The sequence below is a fragment of the Centrocercus urophasianus genome, unplaced genomic scaffold, assembly GCF_019232065.1.
Source record: "Centrocercus urophasianus isolate 14NV4802_14NV808 unplaced genomic scaffold, USGS_Curo_1.0 seq_515, whole genome shotgun sequence".
Classification (NCBI taxonomy): domain Eukaryota; kingdom Metazoa; phylum Chordata; class Aves; order Galliformes; family Phasianidae; genus Centrocercus; species Centrocercus urophasianus.
The window spans coordinates 1-25,194 of NW_024885106.1; the positions used below are offsets into that span (position 1 = coordinate 1).

The window sequence follows — 25,194 nt, forward strand, 5'->3', positions numbered from 1 at the left end:
ATCCCTGTTATTGCAGCATGTAGTCAACTTGAAAGCACTGTTCTGACACCGTATTGTGAAATGCGTTATGTTAATGTTGGCCGTGTGCCATTCCTCAGGTGCTTTTTATCCAGACAATACCAAAGGTTTTGAAAAAAGAGATGATGCTGTGAAGCCTGGAGGCCAGTACACTTATACGTGGGATGTGACTGAAGATCAAGGTCCTGCTGAAGGAGATGCAGACTGCATTACCAGGGTTTACCACTCTCACATAGATGCTCCAAGAGATGTTGCCTCAGGGCTTGTTGGGCCTTTAATAATTTGCAGGAAAGGTAAAACGTGGATTAACTACTACATATGCAAGTTGATTGATAATGGCACTTGATAAATATAAATGAACTAATTTTCTGGAAGAGGAAATTAAGAGTTCATTTTGAAATAGTGGATTTTGTCTTGTCAGTTATCTGCCATGCAATAATAGGATGGGATTTAATTTGATTTTTGTGTGCAAGGCAAATGAGTGAAATGTGTTCATGCTGGTAATGCAAAAGTGTGACATTGATATGTAGAACAAATGTTTTACATTATCATCACATACAATATTTATTCTTAGCAAAGTTATTTTACAGCGTCTGTTAAAACCAACCTTTGTTTTCCCAATATGGCTGTAAGTTTATACATACAGTCACACTCAAGATAAACAACAAAATGTCAAGTAAACAGCCATCATCCTTACCGATACTGTGCTTAAAACTGAACAGGTATTGCCAGTTGCTGGAGAATATGCTACTTTCTTTTTCAGGCGCAATGAATAAGGACAACGATCAATATGTTGATGCTGAGATTATCCTTATGTTCTCTGTGATGGATGAAAATCTCAGCTGGTATCTAGAGGACAATATCAGGACGTACTGTTCTGAGCCTTCCAAAGTTGACAAAGATGATGAGGACTTTCAGGAAAGCAATAAAATGCACTGTGAGAGAACTTACTATTAATGTTACTTGCCATTGATGTAAAGAGGTTTGGGTTGTTTTGTGGGTTGTCTCTTTTAAGGATTTTTTTTAAAAAACAGAACTTTTTCTTGGAGAATTAAACTCCTTTTAAAATTAAAAAAAGAAAAAAAAAAAAAAAAAAAAAAAAAAAAGGAAAAAAAAAAAAAAGTTATGACCAGTATTGTACAATCAATGCTTTGGAATTGAGAAAGAAGATTCCTAGGGACCAAAACTTTTTTTTGGCAATAAAATTTCCTCAACACCGTAGACAGTTTTGTAACTCAGTTTTGCTTCTACGTCATAAACTATGCTATATAATATTGCAGTTTAGAAAAAGTGATTTTACTGTTAGTGTCAACAAAAAGTACTTTTGGCTCATTCTTGGTTTCCAGAATCACAGCAGGAGCTGCAGGTAGATGTGAAGATAAAGTTTGTGTCTGATGTTGGTTAATGTTCAAAGGTCCGGTGTTTTGTTCTGAGACTCTCTTTATTCTGGAAAATAGAGTAATGGTTGTATGTCACTCACCTTTGAAGTGAAGATCCTGAGCTCTGTGAATGTAGCAGTAATAATGTGGTTGGTTTGTTTGGTGGTTTTTTTTTTTTTTTTTTTTTTAGCAATCAATGGGTACATGTATGGATACCTCCCAAATCTCACAATGTGTGTGGAAGATAAGGTAAAATGGCATCTTTTTGGTATGGGTAATGAAGCTGACATCCATTCAGCCTACTTTCATGGTCAGACCTTGATAGAAAGACACCATCGAGTTGACACCATTAACCTCTTCCCAGCCACGTTTATTGATGCTCTCATGATACCGAGGAATCCCGGGGAATGGCTGCTGAGCTGCCAAGTGAATGACCATATAGAAGGTATGGAAAAAATCACAGACATCAGGATTTTTTTTTTCAAGCTTGAGCTACCAATTCAATGAGTCTTTTTCACGCTGCTCCTGATGTGGTTATTTCCCAGACAATGTTCTCCTCAAGGTTAAAAACAAAACAAAACAAAAACAACAACAGCAACAAAAACCCAAACCAACAAAAAAAAAAAAGCCAACCAAACAATATAGCAAATGAAGTGCCTACAGGTGTATTAGATAGGCTTAGGAACGTACCCACAGAATCAAAAATTTTGTTATTGTTAATGGAAATTGTTATCAATTGACAGCAATTGGTATCACTGCATTTTTGGATATTGGACTTCAGATAAACAGTATCTTGATGTTTACCTCTTACTGACGGTAACTGATCACAACATTGTTTGCCAACAAAAAAGTGAGTGCTGGTTTGGGCTAGGACACAGGACAGACAGGTTAACTTGCCTGACAGTGACACGTTCTGGAAAGAACATTGGCTAATAATCAGAGATGATCTGCATTTGTCTTCCTTGTATCTTAGTGTATTTCCCATGCTCTTTTAACCATGTGAAATATGTAGAAGCTAACGCACACTTTCATTTAGAGGGATACAGATAATGTAAGTTACAGAAGTCATCTGTCAGAAAGAACACAGAACTCAAAATCAGGCTCTAGGATCTGAAAATTCTGACATGGGGAGCAACATGTTTGTCCTACAAATTCAGCTGCACAGAAGTTTTTAGATAACTAGAGCATCCTGCAGTATCTTGATGTGGATGAATCTTCATGGGCAACATGAAAATCCTACGAACTGGCCCAATTTAGCTGTAAAAGGGCACTTTTTTTTTAACTGTTCGTACCTTCAGCAAGGAGATTCACTATTGGATCGGTCTCCTAGGGTACGAAGACCTAAGAGTTTCACAAGTGAGCCACTGATTAGATTTAGAGGAAAACCTGGTCTGTCTTTTAGTACCTGGTTTAGCAGGAATTCTCCAGATAAGACAAAGCTATTAGAATCATAGGGGGAAAAAAATAAATTGCAGTTTCTTCAATTTTCTTACATCATTTTTTCCAGGTGGGATGCAGGCCCTTTTTAAAGTAGAAAGTTGCAGAAAATCCACAATAAATCACAATGAGACTACAAAGATAAGACAATACTTCATTGCTGCTGAAGAGATTATCTGGAATTATGGCCCATCTGCCTTTAATCATTTTACAGGACAAGAATTAATTGCTGACAGGTGAATGCCTTCAAGTTGTTTCACTTTCAAGGAGATTTGATATGAGCATGCTGAATAGGGGGTAAGCCTTATGGTAGAATTTGCTTTTAAGTAGAATTTCATTGTCCCCAGCTCTGCTTAAATATTAATGCTAAGATAAATATCAAAACACATCAGTTCATTCTCCTGTGATCTTAAGATAAATTTTGCTGAAGTGTTAGCAGTGTCACTGGGCTGAAGAGGAATTGCAGTGTCGTGACTTGAATTTTTTTGCATCTATTTCAATGTCCTGCACACAGTGAATCTTCTGTATTTTTTGAACGAAGTGAGACAAGAATTGGTGGCTCTTACAAAAAAGCCATTTACAGGGAATACACAGATGGTACTTTCACGGCACATAAAAAAAGGCTCCTGGAGGAAGAACATCTTGGTCTCTTAGGTAAGATATTTAGAAAGATTTTATAATAAAGATTTATCAGAGGAAAGTATGACTTCTACTGCCTGGCCAATAGTGCCCTTTCACCTCCTCCCTCCTTGGTGCTCCCTTCCTCCTTCAGACCCTGATGCCTGCAGGTTGCTCCAGAAGCCACCTCAGGATGTATGCAAAGTTCTTAAAGGGAATGCTGTGATCATCCCCAACTTGCCTGAGGGAGTATGCCACAGTCTTCAAAGGGCAAGCTGAATTACAAAGCCAGACTAGGCAATTCTACGCCTGTTTATAAGCTGGCTGCTTCTGACAGGGTTTGGGAGTAAGTTTGAGATTGGTACTAATGTCTGCAGGTCCCTTTCCAAAGGGAGGAACTGTCCTGTTTACACAGGGCCTTCGTGAGAGGTGAACAGTCCAGTTGCAGCCGGGATGCCATGGACTTGGGCCATGCAGCAGGGACCTTGTCTGCAGCCAGACAAGCTCAGGGGCAGCTAACCTACAACAGGAAAAGCAGGCAGCGTTACGAGCTCGTGGTGATTGCTGCATCATTTGACACAAAATCAGATTTTGTGACCTTTTCCAGGACCTGTTATCAAGGCGGAAGTGGGCGAGAGCATCAGGGTGACTTTCCGAAATAATGCCAGCCGCCCATTCAGCATCCAGCCCCATGGTGTGAGTTACCACAAGAGCAAGGAGGGAGCGCTGTACGGAACTGCATCCAGAGGTGCGCCTGTGAGAGAGGCCTTGCAAGCAGCAGAGAACAAGCTGTTGCATACAGTAATGTGATAAAGGTAAAAAAAAATAAACAGGTTTCATTAGGCTTAATTCCTAATTTTGGTTTCTGTAACAGATGCTGAATCTCCAGCCTCCCATGTCAGTCCTGGTGCTACATTTACATATGAGTGGAATGTGCCAGAAGATGTGGGCCCCACAGACCAAGATCCAGACTGCTTAACTTGGTTTTATTACTCAGCTGTGGATTCAGTCAGAGACACCAGTTCGGGCCTTGTGGGTCCTCTTGTGGTGTGCAGGAAAGGAGCTCTACTCCCTTCTGCAAAACAGGTCAGTCAAAGAGGAAAAACATGGAAGCATTTGCCTCACTGTAACTGAATCTGCTTTCTTTTCCTGAACTGGGCTCTGCACATCACCATCCAGCCCATGCACTGAGAGGAGTATAAGAAATGGGGAAAAAAAGTTGTTTTGTTTTGTTTTGTTTCTAAAAAAAAAAAAAAAGCAAAATCAGCCTGGTTCCACATAGGCAGACACTGCGTTATGAAATCAATGTCACAATCATTAGCCTTCAAGTTTCACGTAGGATGAGAACAACTAGAAAATTGTGGAAACTTTAAAGATCAGTATGTGGATCTGTTTCTGGAGGTGGCTCCTGCTGGTGGAAGGGCCATTGACAGCAGATATCTGCGCACCTCAGACAGCAGGTAGACAGCTCTAGGGTCATCTGAATGAAGTTTCAATGTGTGCATCTACACTAGTTTGAGAATTATACTCAAATTAATACACACATTCTATGATTTTTACTGTGGATTTTTTTCCTGGCATGATCTCTTCACCAAATTTTATTTTTCTTTGTGCTATTTTTTTCTCAACAGAGAAGTGTGACCAGGGAGTTTTTCCTACTTGCCACAGTATTTGATGAGAATCTGAGCTGGTACTTGGATGACAATATTTTGATGTTTACATTAAATCCTAATGACATTGACAAAGATAACGAGGACTTCCAAGAATCTAACAAAATGCACTGTAAGAAAATTGGGTTTTATATTTTGCTAGTCAAATGCTTGCTTTCTGCTGTAAGTTTTTTTTATTTTTGTGAGCTCACAGTGGAGACTGGGAAACTGTATGATAACAGAGATGCTAATTTCCTTTCAATTGGAACAGACCGTATTTGAAAGCAATTCAATTTCAAGTCAGTGTGGTTGTCAGTTCAAATGTACGGCCGGCAGTGCAGTGTCAGCAGTGGACTATTTGGCACTGTTACGTACCTCTTTCAAAAGACACGAAGGAACAGGGTCTGCAGCCCACGTGTGACCATTATGAATGCAGCCAGGTAACGAGAGGAACTGACCTCTACCCTACAGAAGATGTTGCTGAAAAGAGTACTTTTTTGTCCATAGCTGGATTTCTTTACCAGCACTGTGGACGCCGTACAGTGAAAGTGGCATTTCTCCTATTTACAGAGCTTACAGATAGTAAGCATTCCAGTGGCATCTGGCAAAGGCTCAGCCTTTGGAAGGTCTACATAGGAGTAAGAATTATTAACTTGAACTAGCAACGTTTGGGATCATCTCTGCTGTGTGAATATAGAGCCATTGCTGTATAAGGCAGTGAAGATTGCAGGTGGTCAGGTCCCTGTGCTTTAGACACCAAAAGTGAGAACAGTTTGAAATTGTTTTTAAGTACCAGGTTTAAAAAGTTGTTTTTGCTTGAACTGATCCTCTAGTTTTGCTGCTGTGATAAAGTATTTTAGTATCAATATCTTTGTCACTGTAAGACAGCACATTAGATTTAAAGTGATACTTATTTTTAAATATTATATTTAAATGTAATTTAATTTGTATTGCAGAATTAAGTTGTGTTAATCAACATTGGGTTTACTTCTTCAAATCTTCTACAGCCATTAATGGTTACATGTATGGAAACCAACCTGGTCTTGAGATGTGTAAAGGTGATGTGATTTCCTGGCATTTGATGGGCTTGGGGTCAGAAGTCGATGTTCATGGGATATACTTTTCACAAAACACATTCATAACAAAAGGAACAAGAAAGGATACAACAAATCTATTTCCACACACATTTGTTACGGCCATTATGAAGCCTGATTCTGAAGGTAAGTGTCCCGTTTGGTGGTGGTGGTTTGGTTACTTTTTTGTTTGTTTTCAGCCTATATCCCAGACAGAGCGGTATTACACAGCTACAGAAATTCACTGTAGCGTTTCCTCTGACTGGCATAAAAACTGCTATTGGCCTTTGCCTGGAAAAGGCTCTCTTGCCACAGCTGAAGCCCTTTGATGTTCTTGTATAGCTCTGCCACTAAACAGGCAGGATCCTGCTTTCCTTCTGAACCTCACCAGATTTTGGGAGTAGTCACTCTACTAGTTCCAGTGTGCTATGTTGTCTTCATGTGCCAAATGCTGTAGAATTGTACCCTTAAAACAATTAAGAGCAAGCTTTTATTTCATCTTTTTTTGTGTGACAGTGGCTAAAAACCACAGGTTTGACCATGAGTACACTGAAGTAATTTCTGAAAGAAATGGTGTGGAGATATTTTTAATTTTGAAGAAAATAACTGAAAGGAGTAAAAAATGTAGTCTTTTCTTTCTTCCTTTCTGGTTCAGGACTGATATACGAAATATCTGAAGGCTTGAAATATACTGTTTCTTGTTTAGAAACTGCTTACCTGTGTGCATGTTATGCTTAGGTAGCAACTGTACATAGCAGATATTTTGATCCGTGGGGGTGCTAAAACTGTGTGCAGCTTGTGTGTGAAGAGTAGCAAACAGCATGCAAGCTCTTCATGCTAAAGCTTTGATTATCTTAGCTTCTACATCTGTGAGATAATACAGTTTTAAGAGCAACAAAAAGATTTTTTGTTGTGAAGTGTTAACTTCCAGTACAACCTCTAGGAATTTTTGAAGTATCGTGCCTGACAACGGATCACTACAGAGGGGGCATGAAGCAGAAATACAAAGTGAAACCATGTCATTGGTGGAATGTGGATCCATCCCTATATGTGCACGAGAAGACACATTATGTTGCTGCCGTGGAAGTTGAATGGGACTATTCCCCTAACAGGACATGGGAATTTGAGCGGCATCAATATCACAAGGAAAGGTTTGTTAAAACTCTGTACAAGGGAGGGAAAGAATGCGCAGAATGCAAAGGAACAAGTTCTCCTCTATACCATTTCCTCTTTGCAATCCTGGCATTTTCTTTTCAAGTGAGCCGTAAGCATACAAATGCATTTATGGTCCTTCTCCAATTATGTCGCCATGTGTCCTACTTTTAGTTGCAATAGAGTGAATTTTCTTCATGGTGTCTGATACGATGTGTTTTGGATTTATAACAAAAATCACTGATATTTTAGTTGTTGCTGAGCAATGCTGTTTGCACACAAGGATAGCTCAGGTTTTCAGCCTCTCATGTCCTGCCAAAGACATGAGGAACTGGGAGGGGACCTGTCAAATTTGATCAGAGATATCCCATACCGAATGGCATTGTGTGAAAAAAATGTAAAACTGAGGGGAGCTGGGCAGGGTGGGGGCAGTCGCTGCTCAAGAACTGCCTGGGCATTGCTGATGGAATGGTCCAGCTGCAGATTCGATTGGATCCTGGGTACTGCACGTGCATTTATTATTTGCTGCTTTTGGTATTGTCCTTGATGTGGAATGCATAAGGTATCCAACAAGTTGTAGATAGGACTATTTTGTCCTGATATTTGATTACTTACAAAATTTAACAGTTGTGTGTGAGTAAGGTTCCTTTTTACTCCTCTCATGTATTTAGTTTACACAAGACATTAAGTTGGTGATTGAATCCATTCATTGTGAAGCTCATCACCTTGTTTTGTTCCCAGTATTTGAATCTCACTGAGTGAACTGATGGTATCAAATAATTCAAGCCAGTTATCAGAAGAGAATAAATAATGAACTGATGAATTTCTGTGTGCCTCTTCAGCCTGTAAGCTTAATTTGAGAAGTAGATAGTAACTGCCTGCAGTTACTGCTATTGTTTTATTTTAATGCTTTATGTACTTTCTTTTCAGCCTGATAGCACATACCCTTGCCCTGTACGCCATGGCAAATTCCCTCAAAGCTCTAAGCACAAGTAATATGGACTGTGCTGTTAAGAAGCTTGTTTTGGAGTTAGGTTTGTTTTTTTTTTTTTACCTGTCTCCAGCCCCAATGGTATCAGCAGGGAAGCAGTGCCTCATTTTTCAACTCAGCGAGTCATGTAAACTTTGAGATTTAAGCTACATTCCAAAACTGTAGAAGTTACTAAGGGCTTTTATTTTTTGGTATGCAAATTGTTAGATGACTTCTTGCCATTTGAATTCTCTCTCAGCTAAACCACTCAGCATTCTCTTAAATTCTATAGTCTGTCTGTTCATAGTGCTTTGGTCTTTTTTTCCTCTTATGCCTTATGGGAGTTGCCAGCTTAACAAGAATGTTTTCATGAAGATACACATGAGGTTACCATTCCACTGAGTTAGAATCTTCTTTGATGGCTAGTTTAATACCTGCAAAAGGTGGCGTAAAATATATGAAGAAATGTCAGCTATATTCTCATATTCTATTTACTTCTATTAACTGGGGTTTGTTTGTTTTTCAGCCCTGGCAATCCATTTTTAAATAAAGACGACGCATTCATTGGCTCGAAATACAAAAAGGTAGTATATCGTGAGTACACAGATCAGACATTCAGTACTCCAAAAAGCAGAGCAGAGGAAGAGCAGCACCTTCAAATTCAAGGTAATTCAATTTGAACAATACTGAGTATAGTTCTAGCCACACAGAGCACCCAAACCTACGGGGAATTGCATCTTACAGTGCTTTCTTTACCAGATTTCACTGCTTGCTTCACGGGGGGGGGAGGAGGAATCAATGAGCAGCCTATGGGTTCGCTGCCTGATTACAGTATTTGCAAAGGTGCTGAAATTTACATCCTTGTTTAGTTGCTTAACTTGAACTGCTCAAGTTGGCTTATCATTGTGAATGCATGTTATCCATGTCTAGTTTTTTGCTGAAATATGATTTATATCCTAATGTTGTTGTGTGTTTCAGCCCAGTAAGCTCTGTCTCTCTGCTCTGATTATTTACAAAATCACCTTAATCTATCTTTTCAATTGAACAGGGCCACTGATTATGTCAAGTGTTGGAGATAAAATTAACATAGTTTTTAAGAACCTGGCATCAAGACCTTATTCTATACATGCCCATGGAGTGAAAACAGACAGTTCTGTTGTTGCTATAACCAACCCAGGTATCAAAGCATCCTTATGTTATTTCTACATCAAGCTTTCTAGTAAGGTTTAGCAAAGCTTTGCTTTTAGGGCAGCAGAAAAGACTTGACATTTGTTAGTTTGTTGTTTTTAACCTCAGGTTCTTACAATTTTGATGCTGATTATGGCTGAGTTATTTGTACAATTAAAATGCCCCTCATAGCTACTGCTATATGTCGAGTCCTTGACATATCAGTAATTTCTTTGACACAACTTGGCCGTGTCTTTTGTGAAAGAAAGTAGATTTAGTGACAGAAGGAAAGCATAGCTTATACTAGCTATTATTTTAAAACTTATTCTGTGTATTTCTATTAAATATGGTAAAACCTGTCATTGCTAATGGTATCCTAGGCTCCATCAGATGAGCCGGGGGGCAGTAGAGGAGCTCCATCAGTAGGCCAGCAGGGTCAGGGAGATGATTGTCCCTCTTTACCCTCGTGAGACCCCATCTGGCCTACTGTGTTCAGGTCTGGGTCCCCCAACACAGGAAAGATGTGGAGTTGCTGGAGAGGATCCAGGGAAGAGCCACAGAAATGCTCAGAGAGCTGGAGCAATTCCTCTGTGAAGACTGACTGAGGCAGCTAGGCTTATTCAGCCAGGAGAAGAGGAGGCTGCAGGGTGACCTCACTGCAGTCTTCCAGTACTTAAAAGAGGATTATAAAAAGCAGGGGAATCAACTTATTACTTGGGTAGAGAGTGATAGGACAAGGGTGAATGGTTTTAAGCTCAAGGAGGGAAGTTTTAGATTGGATGTCAGAGGGCTGTTCTTCACAAAGTGGTGAGGTGCTGGAACAGCTGCCCAGAGAGGCTGTGGATGCCCCATCCCTGGAGGTTTTGAAGACTGGGTTGGAGAGAGCCCTGGGCAACCTGGGTTAGTACCAGATCTGGAGGTTGGTGGCCATGCCTGTAGCATAGGGGTGGAACATGATCCTTGGGGCTCCTTCCAACCCAAGCCATTCTGTGATTCTAAATAGGGCAGCCACATAGAACATTGGCAAGAAGTATTAGGATTATGCAGAAGGGAAATAACAACTTGGGAAGAGGAAGATCAAGACCAATATAAGCTGTAAATGGAGATAACACTTTGTTTCAGGACTTCTTTCTGTGTGCTCATCTGCAAGCTTCTAACTTTCATCAGTGTTTGTTTAATTTAGGTGAAACTAAAATGTACACCTGGAAAATATCAGCAAGATCTAGTTCTGAGAGAGGTGATCCACACTGTACTGCATGGGCATACCATTCAACAGTGGACATCATTAAGGTATGCTGCTAGCATCAGTCTGAAGAGTTTTGTTCATGACTTCAGCACAGATAAACTTACAGCAAAAAGGAAAGAGGTTTGAAACTCCTGCTTTATCAGTCAGGTCATTCCCCCACTACCTTTGAATTTAAAGATCTCTTAAATAATGCAGTGAAGTCAGAGAAGAATTTGAAAGTCACACACTCTGGTGTTCTTGTTCCCTGGTTCTCCTGCCATTTATATACACTTCTAGCATTAGTCACCACTAATAATTATTTTTTATTTGTAATTTCAGGACACTTACAGTGGATTAATAGGCACACTTGTTGTGTGTCCTAAACATTATTTACCATCGTCTCATTCTAGAAAGAAAGTTCATTTTGCTCTTCTGTTTATGATTTTTGATGAAAATGAGTCATGGTATTTGGATGAAAACATTGCAACCTATTCTGCCAACCCACACCTTGTTAACAAAGAAAATGAGGAATTCCTTGAAAGTAACAAAATGCACGGTATGTTTCCTAACTTAGTTGGTGTAACGTTAGAGACGTTATAAAATCATGTATCTGAAATTACTGTATATAAATTGGACTCTTTCCTCCTCCCTGATTTTCCAATTATAGGGTAGAAAGCCAGAAAAATTTCACTCACTGCTTTACACTGTTTTACTGCTCCTGCCACTGAATTACATATTTTAACATATGAAAATCAATAGTTCCATGTTGACATTTTTGAGGATGAAAAGATTAAAATGTAAATTGGAAATGTTGACATTAGCAGGTAACTAATCTGAATAGGTTGGTAATGTAATGTGTATCCTGAAAGCATGTCCTCATAAAGCTTATCCTTTACAATGCACCACAGGAAATGCAGACTTTTAGAAACTTCAGTAGTGGTGCACAGTAGCACGCTTCCATTTTAACTGCTTCTTGCTTTCCAGTTAACTCTGGAAGACATAATCAGACTCATTTCATAATATGCTGTCCTTTCTTTTTGATAACGATGCATTAATATCTTTTAAAATTATTTTTATATACCACTCAAAGCGGTTCCTTTTTGCCTAACTGTAGCTTTTAATTCTCTTTTAAAGCCTTGAGAGCAACAAGAAACAAAATCTTGTTTTCTCTTTCCCTCCTTTTAGCCATTAATGGAAAAGTGTTTGGAAATTTACATGGTCTGACTATGCATGTTGGAGATGAAGTAAGCTGGTATTTGATGGCAATGGGCAACGAAATAGATATTCACACAGCACACTTCCATGGCCACAGCTTTGACTATAAGGTAACAGTTCCTTTCCGTTCACTTTTGCTAAGAATGTGAGGTAAAGCAAATAAAGAAAAAAGGAAGAAAAAAATGGCATACAGTCATTTCAGACAGGGTATGATTAAAAGACTTGGTGTGAGCATGACTGAAAAACAGTTCATGGGACTGCTGTCTGGTTCTGCCCCGCTGTTCAATGATGGTTTCTTCTCATCCTGAAGCAAACAGGAGTTTACCGGGCAGATGTCTTCGATTTGTTCCCAGGAACATTTCAAACAGTGGAAATGACCCCACAGAACCCTGGAACGTGGTTACTGCACTGTCATGTTACTGACCACATCCATGCAGGCATGGAAGCAACTTATACAGTGCTCCCAAAGGAAGGTAAGAGCTTACCTACCCCAGTAATGTTCATTATTCTTAAAGATGCAGTACAGAGCTCAAGGACATGTTCTGATCTGATCACGCTCACTGAAGTGCTACTGCTCAGAATAAAGAAAGAATCTGAAGGAGTGGATGTTAACTATTCCTTCAGCTCCTCATCAATGAAATGGCAGCTTTTTAAGAACGCAGCAGGAGACACAGTGCTTCTGTGCCCCAGAAGTGCTAATGAAATCAGCCTCCCTCTCACATTTCATTTAAAACAAAAAGAACCAATTGGTGAAAAAAGCTGAAGTCGCCATTCTAAGTACTGAAAATTAAAGTAACAGTTTCTTTTTAAAAGGCGTGTTTTAGCCTTACAAACACTACTTAACTATTGCTATTACTTTAGCAATCTTGCCTGTGAAAAGAACCTGAATCCTGAAGAATTTTGAAATTTCTTTCTTCTACAAAGCTAATACAACTTTAAAAGCAACTTTCATGTACTAAAAATAATAGGTATGTATTATCTTAATTGACAGAGTAGTATTCCAGAATGTATGTCCATGTCTGTATATACACACAACTGTATGATGTACATAAGTACACTAACAAATGCAGATTAGATTGTTAAACACTATCTTGTTATAGAGCTGATTTACGTGATACACCGTGACAAATTTCTGCATACAATAAACCAATGGAGTATGTGTAGAAAAAAAAGACTTGTACCTGAAAATGCAGCACGTAGCATTTTTCATAATCAGCTCTTATAATTCATGTATTTTATACCCTTCAGTGTATTTTAATTGTTTTTAAATCAAATTCATAATGTGTAAAAGGTACTGAGATCATTGCCCTCATCTTAGACTATGCTGCCTATAGGCCTATATTCTTCTTTTGACAGGATTGGAAAAAAAAAAATGTTTTTCCCTTCACAGACAAATGGTCTTTGTTCCCAAGATTATTTAATCGATCCAAGTGCAAAGGTACACCAGGTGTGCGAGAGTGAAGAAAACCATCTACTACAGTGATTCTCCAAGATCTACTTTCAGCGAAGAATTGCTTGAGAAATACTCCTTTCCATGTGTTTAAGAAGATTGCAGGCGATGGGCTGCAGCTACAGAGACCACAGACTGAGGCAACTGGATGAGTATAATAGCTTGTAGTTTTCCTTAAATAAAAATCACAACTTGCAAGGTAGCCAGGTGTTAGGCGATGCCTAATGCATGTTATTTAACTGCTGGGAAAGCCAAATGAAACTTACTTTGTGAGGACTTTTGTTCTCAGTTTGTAACTAATTCAGTGTTTGAAAAAATAAGTTGTTTTAGACTAACATCTTAGTAACCACAACCACTGCATGGACAATTGGAATTTGGTTATCATGTTAACTATCGGTTATTGAATTATAGTTTTATCCAGTGATGTTGTTCAAGAAAGTGAACTTAAAAGATGTAATGGGTAACTCATTAAATGATTATTTTCGCAACAGAAAAACACGTCTTGAGACAAAAGTTAGGTGAACACAAGCCTGACCCTATGAAGGTGAGATACAGTGAATGTACCTAAGAGCTCTGCCCCTGTGTATTCTAAATACCACTGCAGGGGTCTCACTTTGCTGCAGCAGCAGCCAGCTCTTGCTTTAGCCTTATTTCATCCCTCACCTCAGACAACTGCAGTAATGGATCAGACAGTCGGGTAAAGCAAAACAGTCAGGCTTTACTGCTACAGAATAAACAAAGTTCGTTCTCTGTATCTTTAGCTTTTTTTTTTTTTCTTTTGAAAAGTATAAAGCATCTACCACAACCAGAGGGCTTCCTACTAGTAAATTAAGTAAATACTTTTGGCTGTAGCAAACATACTACAAGGAAATTAAACTACTTTTTTGTTTCATCAATGATTTATTTTAGATGTAGGGGATCTCTTCTACCTGACCTTTACTTTAACCCTTGGTATTACTGCTTCAGTGAAATTTGGTTTCACAGAGTCAATGTCCTCTAATAAGGCCTTCAGCTGTTTATGGGATTATAAAGTTCCAAAGAACACTATACCTAAGAAGGTCAAAGTTTATTATGACTAAATTCCTGCTGGAACAACATAGGATGTATTCTGTCCAAAAGAAAGACAAGTATCAGTAGACACACACATAGGCACAAGGGACTCACCAGCAGACCTGGAAGAAAGAGTTTTCATCCAGATTTGTGACCTAGTGATACTTGAAGTATCTACTTGAAGATACTTCAAGTGATACTTGAAATACATCTCAGTACCAGCTGAGCACAGCAGAAAAAAAAAAAAAAACATAAAGGAAGAAGTAGTCTGTATCATCCACCCTACTTAGGAACATTTCCATCTCTTTAATGTATGGCCTTTTCCCACTAACTGCTAAATGAAAGTGTTTTACAATAGATCACTTACTCAAACAAGTGTCAGAGGGTAGAACTGTTAACCAGTTTTTCCAGCTGGAATTCAAAGGAATTCAAACTGAAGTAGTCCAGTTCTACTTTGAAGTGTTAGGCACTTACACAATTAAAGATGCAGCTAAGCTCCAGTTCCTCCCTAGGCCACTGACCTAACTAGTTAGCACGCAATTAAGACCCAGTTGACCTTCAGCAAACAGAGTTTGTCAGGTTGCATTGTACAGTTCCTTTTGTGTTTTTTTTTTTTTTTTTAGATGTTTTGGCCTTTAAGAGTCACCTCTGAATAGCTTATTTTTAAATTGGCCAACATTTACTCAGTTCAGGAACTTTTCTAGTTTGCCAACCTTTATCAAAGTATAATACTATTAGCTTCAAAAGCAATGCTCTCCCACAAATAACAGCTGTCATTCAATTATTGCCATAAGGTTTTAACTCAAAAAGAAGGTGATTCACGTGTAGGCGATGCACAGAGCAGTTTCTTACATACCACTCCTTCACGTTCTTTTTTTATTCCAGCACTTTCCTGGTATGTAAACGCATAGGCTTACTTTCATTGTGTCTACATCAGTTGTTTCCTTTGGCTACAGTGAAGAAGATGTGGCAGGAAAAATGCTGCAGTTCCATCTTCTGGTAGAAGACTAAGGAAATCCCATAGTTCCAGTTCCATTGCAACTACCGATAGGATTTCTGCCAAAAGCAGAGGAGAAAAATCTTATTTGGTGTACTGCGGTTAGTTCCAGGAACAAAAAGAACATGACCAATGTCACTATTAACTCATCATCAAGTGATCTAAATATTTTAACTGAAATAAAATCTGAGACATGTCTATTTGGGAACTTACACTGTTATGGGAAATCTCAACCGTAAACTGAAATTACATCCTAGATTAAAACCACACCAACTCATCACACTTACATATGACACTAATGCTTACAGAATAGTAATCTAGTACTTCACATGCTTCATTGCCAGGGCTCTTCTCCATTTGCTATCTTCTCAATTAGTATCCTAATTCCAAATTATTTGTGAAATCAGATGTTCTTCAAGCAGCTTCTGAGATGAAGCTGTTAAATAAGATCTTAAAAGCTTGTAGCACAGTTGTCACATGAAAACAAAATAATCTGCATAGTCCAGCCAGGGAATCTGTTCTCCTCTCACGAAGCACACACTTCTGTTTTATTTAACACACATATTTTTCTTAATCTACCTTCTTATTCTGCCAAAATTCAATGCACTTGCCCCTCAATGGTGCAGTGTTATTGACTTCTTACAAATATGCAACTGGATTCCATCAGTCACTACAGTTAGTTTCACCACTTCTTTATTTCTGCTAACCAAAAAGCAGTAATCCTACCACCACCCTGCCAAATGAACTCAGATGTTTCATTCTGCTTAATATGACCAACCGTCAGTAACACACTGTATTTTTTACAGTCTGTAACCTAACCATGAATACACACACAACTGCCCACTGTGTTATCAACAGTAGCCTGTTAGCTGTCATTGCTTAGAACCATAAAGTCACTTATCCTAGAAAGAAAGTACAACAATCCGTATCCCTTACTTTAATGATCAACTTCCTTAAATTGCATCTATTCTTGATCAGTATAGAAGTAATGATTCCCAAAATGAATTGTTTTCAGTATAAACTGAATGACATCATTTTCTTGAGGATGTTACAGAATGCTATTCTGATTATGAGACAGCCTGCTGAGCTCTATAAGCTTTAACAATGGAAAACTAGCTCCCTTTTTTCCAAACATCACATCAGTATTCCTTAGAACAATACTTAGAATGTTGGATGCTATACAAAGGCAGGCTCAAAGGAGTTGAGCTCTGATCAATTGATTTACCTTTTAGTGATGAAATAAGAACAGGACAGTCACTTCTGGTAAGTCTGGTTCTCTCACAAAGTTCTGGGAGCAGCTTGTTCCACAATACAGCCTAGTTCATAAAAACCCATAGCAAAACTGTAAATTAACAACGACTGCAGTTAAGAGTGCAAAAGAAAGTGCTAAAAATACACCAAGAATCAGGTGAGTGCAGATACAGGTAGGCTGACTTATACGATGCTTTGAAACGCAGTAGTTTTGCACACATACATCCAGTTTTCAATATTGTCTTCTCATATTCAACAAATATCTCAACAGTGCCCCCCAGAGGTGCCTCTACAGAGAAAAGGATTTGCAAGGGGTATTTTTTTGTTCTTGTTCCAACCAGCTCCATGCAAAGCAACGTGTGATAGATATCTTTTATAAACACCAATAACTTTTTTATTCCGCTATATTCTGATTTAGTTGTGCCTCCAACTCTGTTTTCATACTTGTTACAACCACAGAAACCATCTTCAGATTTAAAAATAAAGCACAAATTTGGTCTTGAGAACAGTAGTGGTAGGGCTGGGCTATCTGATCCACCTGCAATAAACATTTTAACTAGGGAAAATAAACAAGCCAAAATCCAGAAGACTTTAACCCAAATAGCTCACCCGACTGTCATCTTTCAGCTCATGCTGAGCATATAACACAGCAGCAGCAGGACACTGTCTGAGGAGCTGGTCAATGGACTCCTCGTGCTTGCCCAGACGGGTACTGCAGAGAACACGAACGGTGAGGCCAACATTGCCAGCCTCTGCCAGAGGCTCCAGGATAGGCAGAGCTGCAGTTATATCTATTGACTGACCACATAAAATGGACTAAACAACAACAACAACAACAAAAAAGATTGTTTGGATTTAACACGAGTTTTGCAAAACACTGCTAACCATAAACTTAGAGCAACCTTACTTACAATACTTATTTATTCTAATAGACATTATTAAGAACTGAGAAAGCTGAGTACACAGTTAATAGCAAAGGTAAGTATCACTGTTGTTGATGTGTCACATCAATGTTTTTTTCTTTCATGATTTAAGGGGTCTTTTAGTTCAACTTGGATAAATTGAGGGGGGCAGGCTGCTAGAAAAAGTTGTTAACACATGCATGAACATCTGCAGAACAGATCTGAGCTGTGAATAGCAAGGTTTAGGGATTTCATACCTGTAGCTTTGAAATATCTTCAGGACAATCTTTATCAAGTGGAGATTCCATTGACATTATGAAAGTAACCCATGGGAAAATGGATCCAAAATGATCACAGGAGTTTATCTACAAAAGCAATATAGAAGTTGTAATAAAAAGAAGTATTTTTATTAGTGACAGTTCCACATCAAACGTCCCACTCCCCACAAGCACAGAAAATTTTGTTCTCAAATAGCACCTATTATTTCCTCTAATTCATAGAATTAAAAAATAAATCAGCTTGAAACTTCTATTTATTTCTGTATTTCAGATTTTTCATTCAAAGTATCTTACAATTCATCACCCTGGTATTTCCTCATTTTATCGGTTTTGCAAAATTTTTGTTACAGAAAAAAAGAAAAAAAAAAAAACCTGGAAAATTCTGTTTCATTCTAGCCTTGATCTGAAATATCCAGAACCGTGACACTCCTGTTGAGTGTATTTTAAAATATCCTTAAAGAACAAGACTCTCCAAAACCAGCAAAACCTGTCTGGTAAGCAGACACTACATTATTTACTCTCAGGCATGTTTCTTTTAAGAGGCTGCAACGCTATAATGTGATAGAAAGCACAGTCATATCAGCAGGATGGCAAAGCCTTTGGCAGCAGCAAATGAAGACAAGCCCAAATACAGCAGCTGTGGACACAGAAACAGAGCAAAAAGCTTCTTACCTTCTGGAAGACCTCTGCAAGATTCCCTCACCTCCACTACCAACCCTTAAATGAGGTCTGGAAAGGGATGGATCCTGGCTCCACCCCTTCCATCAACCAGGTACACTGCATTCACCTGAACTCCCCTGGGTTGGCCCTGTCTCCAGGTGCTTCATCACTGGTTCAGGCCATGACTCAGCATTTCTACTCCAAATTGTCCACCATCCAAATACTAAGTAATTGGACAGCTTTAGATGGACAGTACAGTCAAAAAACTTCTGAGTTACCAGATCCTCTGTTGTTTTCAGTGGTTTAGTCTCAGGGAGTTGCTTCTTTGATATCCTCCAAACATACTGATAAGTAACCCTCAATAAGAGCTCCTGAAGTACTTCTTCCTGAGAGCATGCTACAAGAAGAGCTTCCCAGAAATCTACCAAAAGTTGAGGAACCATGTCTTCACCATTATTACATAACATCTAGGAACAAAAACATTAGAAAATGACAAGTTAGTGCAGAACGTAGCAACTATTAGTAGCAGAAATCAGAAGAAACAAAAGGAACAGATTTTCACTTAATAGAGGCAGGATTTTAGCACCTTTTTGACTCAGTATTTCTCAAGGGCGCGATGCTACATAATACAATGCTAGAAAAAGATAGAAGTTCATGGAATTATTTTAACATAGATTTGATTTCTTCCATTGTCAGAACGGTCAGCAGACAGTCAGCAAATATTTATTGACTGCTAATTTGGAGGCTTTTATATATGTCAATAGCCTAGCCTAGTCTTCTGAAGAGGAATCTTAATGCAAGCAAAGGCCGTGATAAGGAAATGCTGTGCATCTCAGCTGAGTGCAACAGTAGGACCACAAGGGAGATGCTCCTGGGCTTACGGCCTGGTTGCTTGGTGAAAAGGACCTTTACTTGGTTTACAGCTGGCTTTGAAAAAGAGTATTTGTTCTAATGTGAGCTTTACGACTTAGTCTTTTTGTCATGTCTTTCACAGTAACAGACATTAGTCCACAGCATACTTATATTTAAGCGTACATGGTTTTAATCCAAACAACATTACACTGTAGAATAAAGGAAAAAATATTTTGTCTACTCACAAACACAGCGAACTTCAGTGACCAGAAAAGGTCAGAAAAGCTCTGAGATTAAATTATGCATTCAAGTGACAGGATTAAAACAAAGAACTTAACAACTAATTGAATTTTTTTTCTTTTCTCCATTCTTCTTTCCAAAAAGACTGACTTCTGATTTCATAGCCATCTCTCTGCAATGCAGTGTAGCAATCCTCATCTGCCTCTTTCAAAAGAAGTGCTAAAATGTGAGTGAAGTAGCAACCAAGCCCATTTTGCTCACCCATAAAATCAGTTATGTGAAGAAAAGAAGGAAAAAATTATCATATGCCAACCTTGAAAAACATATCTGCTTCTTCCAGTTCGATTTTACTGTTCTCATGTAAAGCCACAGTGGCAGCCACCAGTAATCCAGGTTGCATCACCTTCAGGTGAACAGCAAATTCAGTTGGAATAACAATTCCTTCGTTACACTCTCTCAGGAGTTTTGGTTGCCCAATGAAGCCACAGGCCAGCATTGTCTATAAACAATCAGATATAACTTAGACAAATAACTCAATCCATGCACAGTTCAACTCAGTGAAGTCAGTATTTCTCAACCAGTCAAGCTTATACAGGCAAATGAAATGAAGTCAAGAGAAATAAGTATTTTCTACAATTTAAAAAATAGTTCTCCAAAGATCCAGGTCCAAACTGCGTGTTGGGTCAGTGGCTTCAGAACACCATGCCATTTATCTGAACAGTGAAAGAAACATTCTGATGAAACCTGCAGTTACTGTACACGTGACATAGATTTTACTATGTGTTTACTAGCCAGTAAACAAATAAGGTGTAGTGAAAATTCACTGACTAGAATGTCAGTGAAATACCTTTCTAAACACCTTTGAAACAATGATCAAAACAAGCTGCACAATATCCAACTCAAAGTGCTTTTGAAGGTAACGTGACAACATACTATTTCCACTTTAACAACAGTGGAGAAATGATGTCTGTACAAACTAAACAATTTACATAAGAAATATAAAGAAGACCTATGAAGAAAATTCAGACTTCTAGACCTCTACTTGTAGAAATTATCTTTCCTTCATCTTTCTGGAAGCACTGTTTTTAATACTGAACAATGAAATAATTTTTAAAGTTGAGTTGTTTTTGTAGTAGGTCAAATTAAAACCAAAACTCCACAACTAAAACACCAAACACTTGATTCTCATTTAAATAGCATCCATGCAATGGAAGAGAGGGTGAGCTGGACCGTTTGAGCCAGATGATATCCAGAGGTCCTTTCCAAACTCAACCATTCTGTGAACGTGTATTTTTTCAGCTTCTCTGTAACATGGCGATTTCACCTCACCTTGCTGCAAATGGTTGGAAAGCAGGTGAGAGATCCTACACAACACTGTTGAAACAGCATTCCATAGTTCCCACCTGGTATTTCAAAAGCTGCTAACTCAAAGCTACCCAAAGCTTTTACTTCTGAAGCTTGACACCTAATTCTGGGATATCAGCTCTCTCTCAGAAAAAACCCACGCCACAAGCTCTGTAACCGCTGACTATTCAACACTCCTGATCAGCCTTAAGAAGCAGCAATTTACCAACTGGTCTCAGTCTAAATCCACATATGAACATCTATGACTGATTTACTAACATTTTTTCCCCCCGTTAACATGGAATTCTTACTTTGATAGCACTGAAGTAGGTTCTGATCGAGACTTAGTAACAATTGAGCGCTTTAAGAGAAGATGAGAAATTGTATAGGGAGACTGTATACAGAAACTTTGGCTTGTATGCACTGTGTAAGGCAATTTTATAAGGGTTGTTTGCATACAGAAGGTAAGTTTTCGTGGGCACACTGCATGTATTGATTACAGATGGAGAGGCGGAAAAATGCTACCATACAACCCTGCCATAATGGTGAAGAGCATTGACTCTGCTAAGCTCCAGTATACTGCATTTCATTTGTAAGAATATCTTCAAATCCGCTGTTTATTGATAAGGCTTTGCAAAGACAGCACCATCCCACTGTATATCAGCCCTGGATCCTACTGTTAATGCAGATGTTCAAGTGGAACCTACACAGAAAATGAGGAGAAAGAGAAGCAACTGAAAGGTTATTTTACTGTAAAATACAACCACAAGACAACCCATCGACCTGGGATTTACAAAAAGTGGATAATTCATGCTCTTGGTATACCTTACCTCCTTGTGGGAGTTCATCTCACGTTCGTACATCGTAAGGTCTCCCATTTTCAGAGCCATGAAAGCCTTAGTAAGCGTAAGGACCACTGATGGCATAATGTCTTCTACTTTACAAAGATACTTCACAGCTGTCAGAGGACATACATTCTTCATGCAGGGACTGCAGATGATATGAGGCAGCTGCATAGGGTCAGCAAGATAGAATATTCGGAGAACTTTATCTGCCAATTCCTATTAAAAAAAAAAAAAAAGCCATTTTATAGTTTCAATATTTCACAGAATCACACAATCACAGAATGATTGGATTGGAACAGGATTGGAAGGGACCTCAAGGATCATGAATCTCCAACCTCCCTGCCACATGCAGGGCTACCAACCTCCCCATTTTATACTATACCAGGCTGCCCAAAGCCCCATCCAATCTGGCCATTTCCAAATACACAGACTCTTATGGCCTAAGATAGAAGCAAATACAGCTTAGCTATGAAATCACAGTGCTTTTCCTGCCTTTCCTCCCTGTCAGTGAAATTAAATGAGCCAAGAGTGAAACTCTGAAGAGCTAGAACCATCCACCACACTGAGTCAGTTTTACCAGCCAGTACAATCTGTCCATGATCAAAAAACAGTTTGCAGTGTTGCAGAAAAGAGGAACGAAAGAAATCTGAGACAGAACTTTCCTAGCATGGAAGTATCTGTGTACATTAGTAACATGCATCATGACAGCCAGATCCTTATGTTTCATGATAGCGTTGCAGCTGTTGCTTGCTGTTTTGTTAAAATGAGAAAATAAAAACCATGTGAAAAAGAATAATTGTAAAACTTAGAAAGCAGTGCAGTATATCAATAGAAATTGTAATTAAAATTTCATATATCGTTCTTAAAATCAGAACTAGATCAATAGATTAAAAAAAAACAAAAACACTTGTTTTTACCTTGCTTAATTCTTCATTTAACTCTTCATTAAGAGAGTGAGTTAAATAAAATATTAATCCTCTTTCATAGGTCTGTATTTCATCACTTTCTGAAGCTATCCGCTCCAAAACTTCAGCCACAGACAAACCTGACATTCGGTAGTATGGCAAAGCCAGGTGGTAATCCTTCGTGTCAAACCTGAAAGCAACAGACGGGAAGTAACAAAGAGTAAGTAAAGGGACACTTCTGATGCTGTTGGTAAGAACTAAAGTAACACATAACAGTTGTAGACACACCAGTATCTGCAAGCACATGCTATTACTCAAGGTGACATTGTATTCTGTGCCAGATTGACAATAAAAACAATAGATACGGCACAGAGGACCAGGTTAAACTGCAGAGAAGCATGAAATATACACACAATACCAATGGACAGTAGCAAAGAACGATGGACTTTTATGTTTAGGCTAGATTACTGGAAACAAGAGCTCATCTATATCATCTGACATCTAAAACATACCTGCTGTAGCAGTCTCCTAAGAAGGCACAACTTTCTCTGAATGCTCTCAGAAGTTCTTCTTTGTCATCTGATTTAAAGAAACTAGGGTCCATTATTGCTGCTCTGACTAGTAAGTGAGCCTCGCTTAGGAGATGGATGCAACTCTCAGTTCTTACATTTTCATAAGTTCTACTATAATCTACCTAGAACAGACACAGGATATACTTAGGGTGCTGGTAAAAATAATGCACAGGAAGAATTCTTGAGAGGGCAGCAGCCATTTGAAATAGGATTACGGGCTATTCCCAAGAAATACATTACTGTATATTCAGCACAGAGATTAACAGTACTTATTTTCAGTCAATCAAAACCAAAAGCAGGAGGTAGCAATACCATTTCTCTGTAAAGTTGGATGGTTGAAACAGTGTTTATAATATACAAATTCCAGCCAGGCTCCAACTCAGAAATGGTTCTGGATCTGTTGTTATCAGCCTTTCTGGAACTAGAGAAAAGATTTGAGTTGTCAATGTTTAAATAAACACTATGCAGCCAAAAGAAAATAAATCAATCATATGACAAATCCATAAACAGATATGTTTGCAGGCTAGTAAACACTTGGCAGTTAAATTATAAATTCAAATCACAATTAATGGCTAAGGATAAATAGGCACTTTCATACAGAATGGTTAGAAACCAATACATACAATGGTTAGAAACCAATACATAAGAAGCTTACAAGCTGAATAACTGAAAGTAATTAAGATGCTCACTCTTTTTGTAAAGATTTACCACACTTCTGCCCCTGCATCTAAATACAAGTGTCTGCTAAGATACAATGTAAGAAAGTACCTGAACTCTTTTACTCTAGTACATTGGCTGAGTCTTCAACTGCCTGACATTAAAGGACCACGGAGAAACAGTGAAGAAACAGAACAGTAAGCAGTTGATCTAGGATCTCTCTCTCCTTTTTGGTGGTGAAGTACACTAGGTACTACAAGCAGCACTTGTCCAACAAATACTCTTTGCAGAAGGCAAAATGTGTTTCCTTTGTTTCCTTCTCAAATGTCAACTACAAACTTTTAGAAATCGTTTCAGAGAGACAAACTACAGCATTTTGAATTACTAGTTCTCTTTTACCAGCTTAACATTGTCTTCTCTTTAATAAGGTTTGTTCTATGCTTTAAGAAAGACTAGTTTTAATAATTACAACCAACTACAGCTGTTCAACTGTTAATGGGCTTTAGCAAATGTGATTTCTCAACTGAACTCCTCTAAACAATGAACAACCCTCAAAGAAGGGGAAAGGTAGATCTCACAGAAACAGTCATAAATGTACCTGGCTACATCCATACAACAAGAGTATATCTGACTGAAGTCTGGTCCTTCTTTTGTCATTACTATGATGATGTTCACAACTTTCTAAGATCCTTTAGCCAAACGTAAGTTATTCTCATTTTATGCAACACCATAGTTTGTTAGACCATAGATTCACTATGCCTATATATTTTTGTTTCTCAATATAAGTATTTATTTCTTCTGAGTAGCAGATATTCTTCATAATATTGTTTCAACATTACTTATGAAAGTTGTTTCTGACAATCTTGATTTCAACCATTTGTGATACCATCTTCTTTTCTTCTATGTTATTTAATAGTGCAGAAGTCAAAAATCAGTGCTTGATTTATGCTTTTGTTTACTACCTTGGGAATTATGCTCAAAAAGTCCTTCTGCAGAGGACTCTCTCTTCAATTCCAACACCTGAAAATTCAGCATTGTACATAAAGTTACAAATCCCAGCTCCCCAGAAGATACAAATTCTTACAGCATCCTTCTTGAAGGCTTTCGTCTTTCAGTAATATCTTCAGTATCAGCCTTAGTCAGAAGAACTATATGGTTTTTGTAATGACAGATAGCTCTTGGCCCTATAAAAAGCTGCATTCGTAACGTGCAGACATCCAATGTGACTGGTGGACAAGCCTACAAAAGAAAGTGAGCACTTTGTAATTTTGGTTAGCATGTACTTCGA

At 38.4% G+C, this 25,194-nt stretch overlaps 2 protein-coding genes across 8 annotated transcripts; one reads left to right on the plus strand and one right to left on the minus strand.

Annotated features, from left to right (window-relative positions):
- Positions 1–40: 40 nt before the first annotated feature.
- On the plus strand, positions 41–15,600 carry LOC122169335 (ceruloplasmin-like). 4 transcript variants are annotated; one of them, XM_042835403.1, is made up of 17 exons: positions 41–311; positions 782–955; positions 1,588–1,842; positions 2,905–3,070; positions 3,349–3,488; positions 4,060–4,200; positions 4,327–4,538; positions 5,084–5,234; positions 6,109–6,321; positions 7,118–7,325; positions 8,823–8,962; positions 9,345–9,473; positions 10,647–10,753; positions 11,028–11,244; positions 11,874–12,013; positions 12,214–12,376; positions 13,260–15,600. In XM_042835403.1, the coding sequence occupies exons 1-17, from the start codon at positions 68–70 to the stop codon at positions 13,322–13,324; spliced, it is 2,865 nt and encodes a 954-aa protein (XP_042691337.1). In that variant the 5' UTR covers positions 41–67; the 3' UTR covers positions 13,325–15,600. The 4 variants fall into 4 exon arrangements, with proteins under 4 accessions (XP_042691337.1, XP_042691338.1, XP_042691335.1 ...); XM_042835401.1 differs by having other exon boundaries at positions 43–311; positions 13,294–15,600; XM_042835404.1 differs by lacking the exon at positions 13,260–15,600 and having other exon boundaries at positions 12,257–12,376.
- Positions 13,564–25,182, minus strand: HPS3 (HPS3 biogenesis of lysosomal organelles complex 2 subunit 1). 4 transcript variants are annotated; one of them, XM_042835407.1, is made up of 12 exons: positions 24,991–25,182; positions 23,562–23,670; positions 23,190–23,371; positions 22,690–22,867; positions 21,758–21,988; positions 19,897–20,082; positions 18,770–18,958; positions 18,412–18,468; positions 17,811–17,918; positions 17,261–17,449; positions 16,626–16,716; positions 13,564–15,459 (listed from the first exon to the last, which is right to left on the minus strand). In XM_042835407.1, the coding sequence occupies exons 1-12, from the start codon at positions 25,104–25,106 to the stop codon at positions 15,332–15,334; spliced, it is 1,764 nt and encodes a 587-aa protein (XP_042691341.1). In that variant the 5' UTR covers positions 25,107–25,182; the 3' UTR covers positions 13,564–15,331. The 4 variants fall into 4 exon arrangements, with proteins under 4 accessions (XP_042691341.1, XP_042691340.1, XP_042691342.1 ...); XM_042835406.1 differs by having other exon boundaries at positions 17,261–17,467; XM_042835408.1 differs by lacking the exon at positions 18,412–18,468 and having other exon boundaries at positions 17,261–17,467; positions 24,991–25,181.
- Positions 25,183–25,194: the final 12 nt, after the last annotated feature.

Coding starts and splice junctions, on each gene's coding strand:
- LOC122169335 (XM_042835401.1), top strand. CDS start 68: ATGTTAATGTTGGCCGTGTGCCATTCCTCAGGTGCTTTTTATCCAGAC. Junction 3,071..3,348: donor CAAGAATTAATTGCTGACAG/GTGAATGCCTTC, acceptor TCCTGCACACAG/TGAATCTTCTGTATTTTTTG. Junction 5,235..6,108: donor AGAATCTAACAAAATGCACT/GTAAGAAAATTG, acceptor AATCTTCTACAG/CCATTAATGGTTACATGTAT.
- HPS3 (XM_042835406.1), bottom strand. CDS start 25,106: ATGCAGCTTTTTATAGGGCCAAGAGCTATCTGTCATTACAAAAACCAT. Junction 18,959..19,896: donor AAGCAGATATGTTTTTCAAG/GTTGGCATATGA, acceptor TTTTGTTCCTAG/ATGTTATGTAATAATGGTGA. Junction 18,469..18,769: donor TGAAAACAACAGAGGATCTG/GTAACTCAGAAG, acceptor CTGTGTCCACAG/CTGCTGTATTTGGGCTTGTC.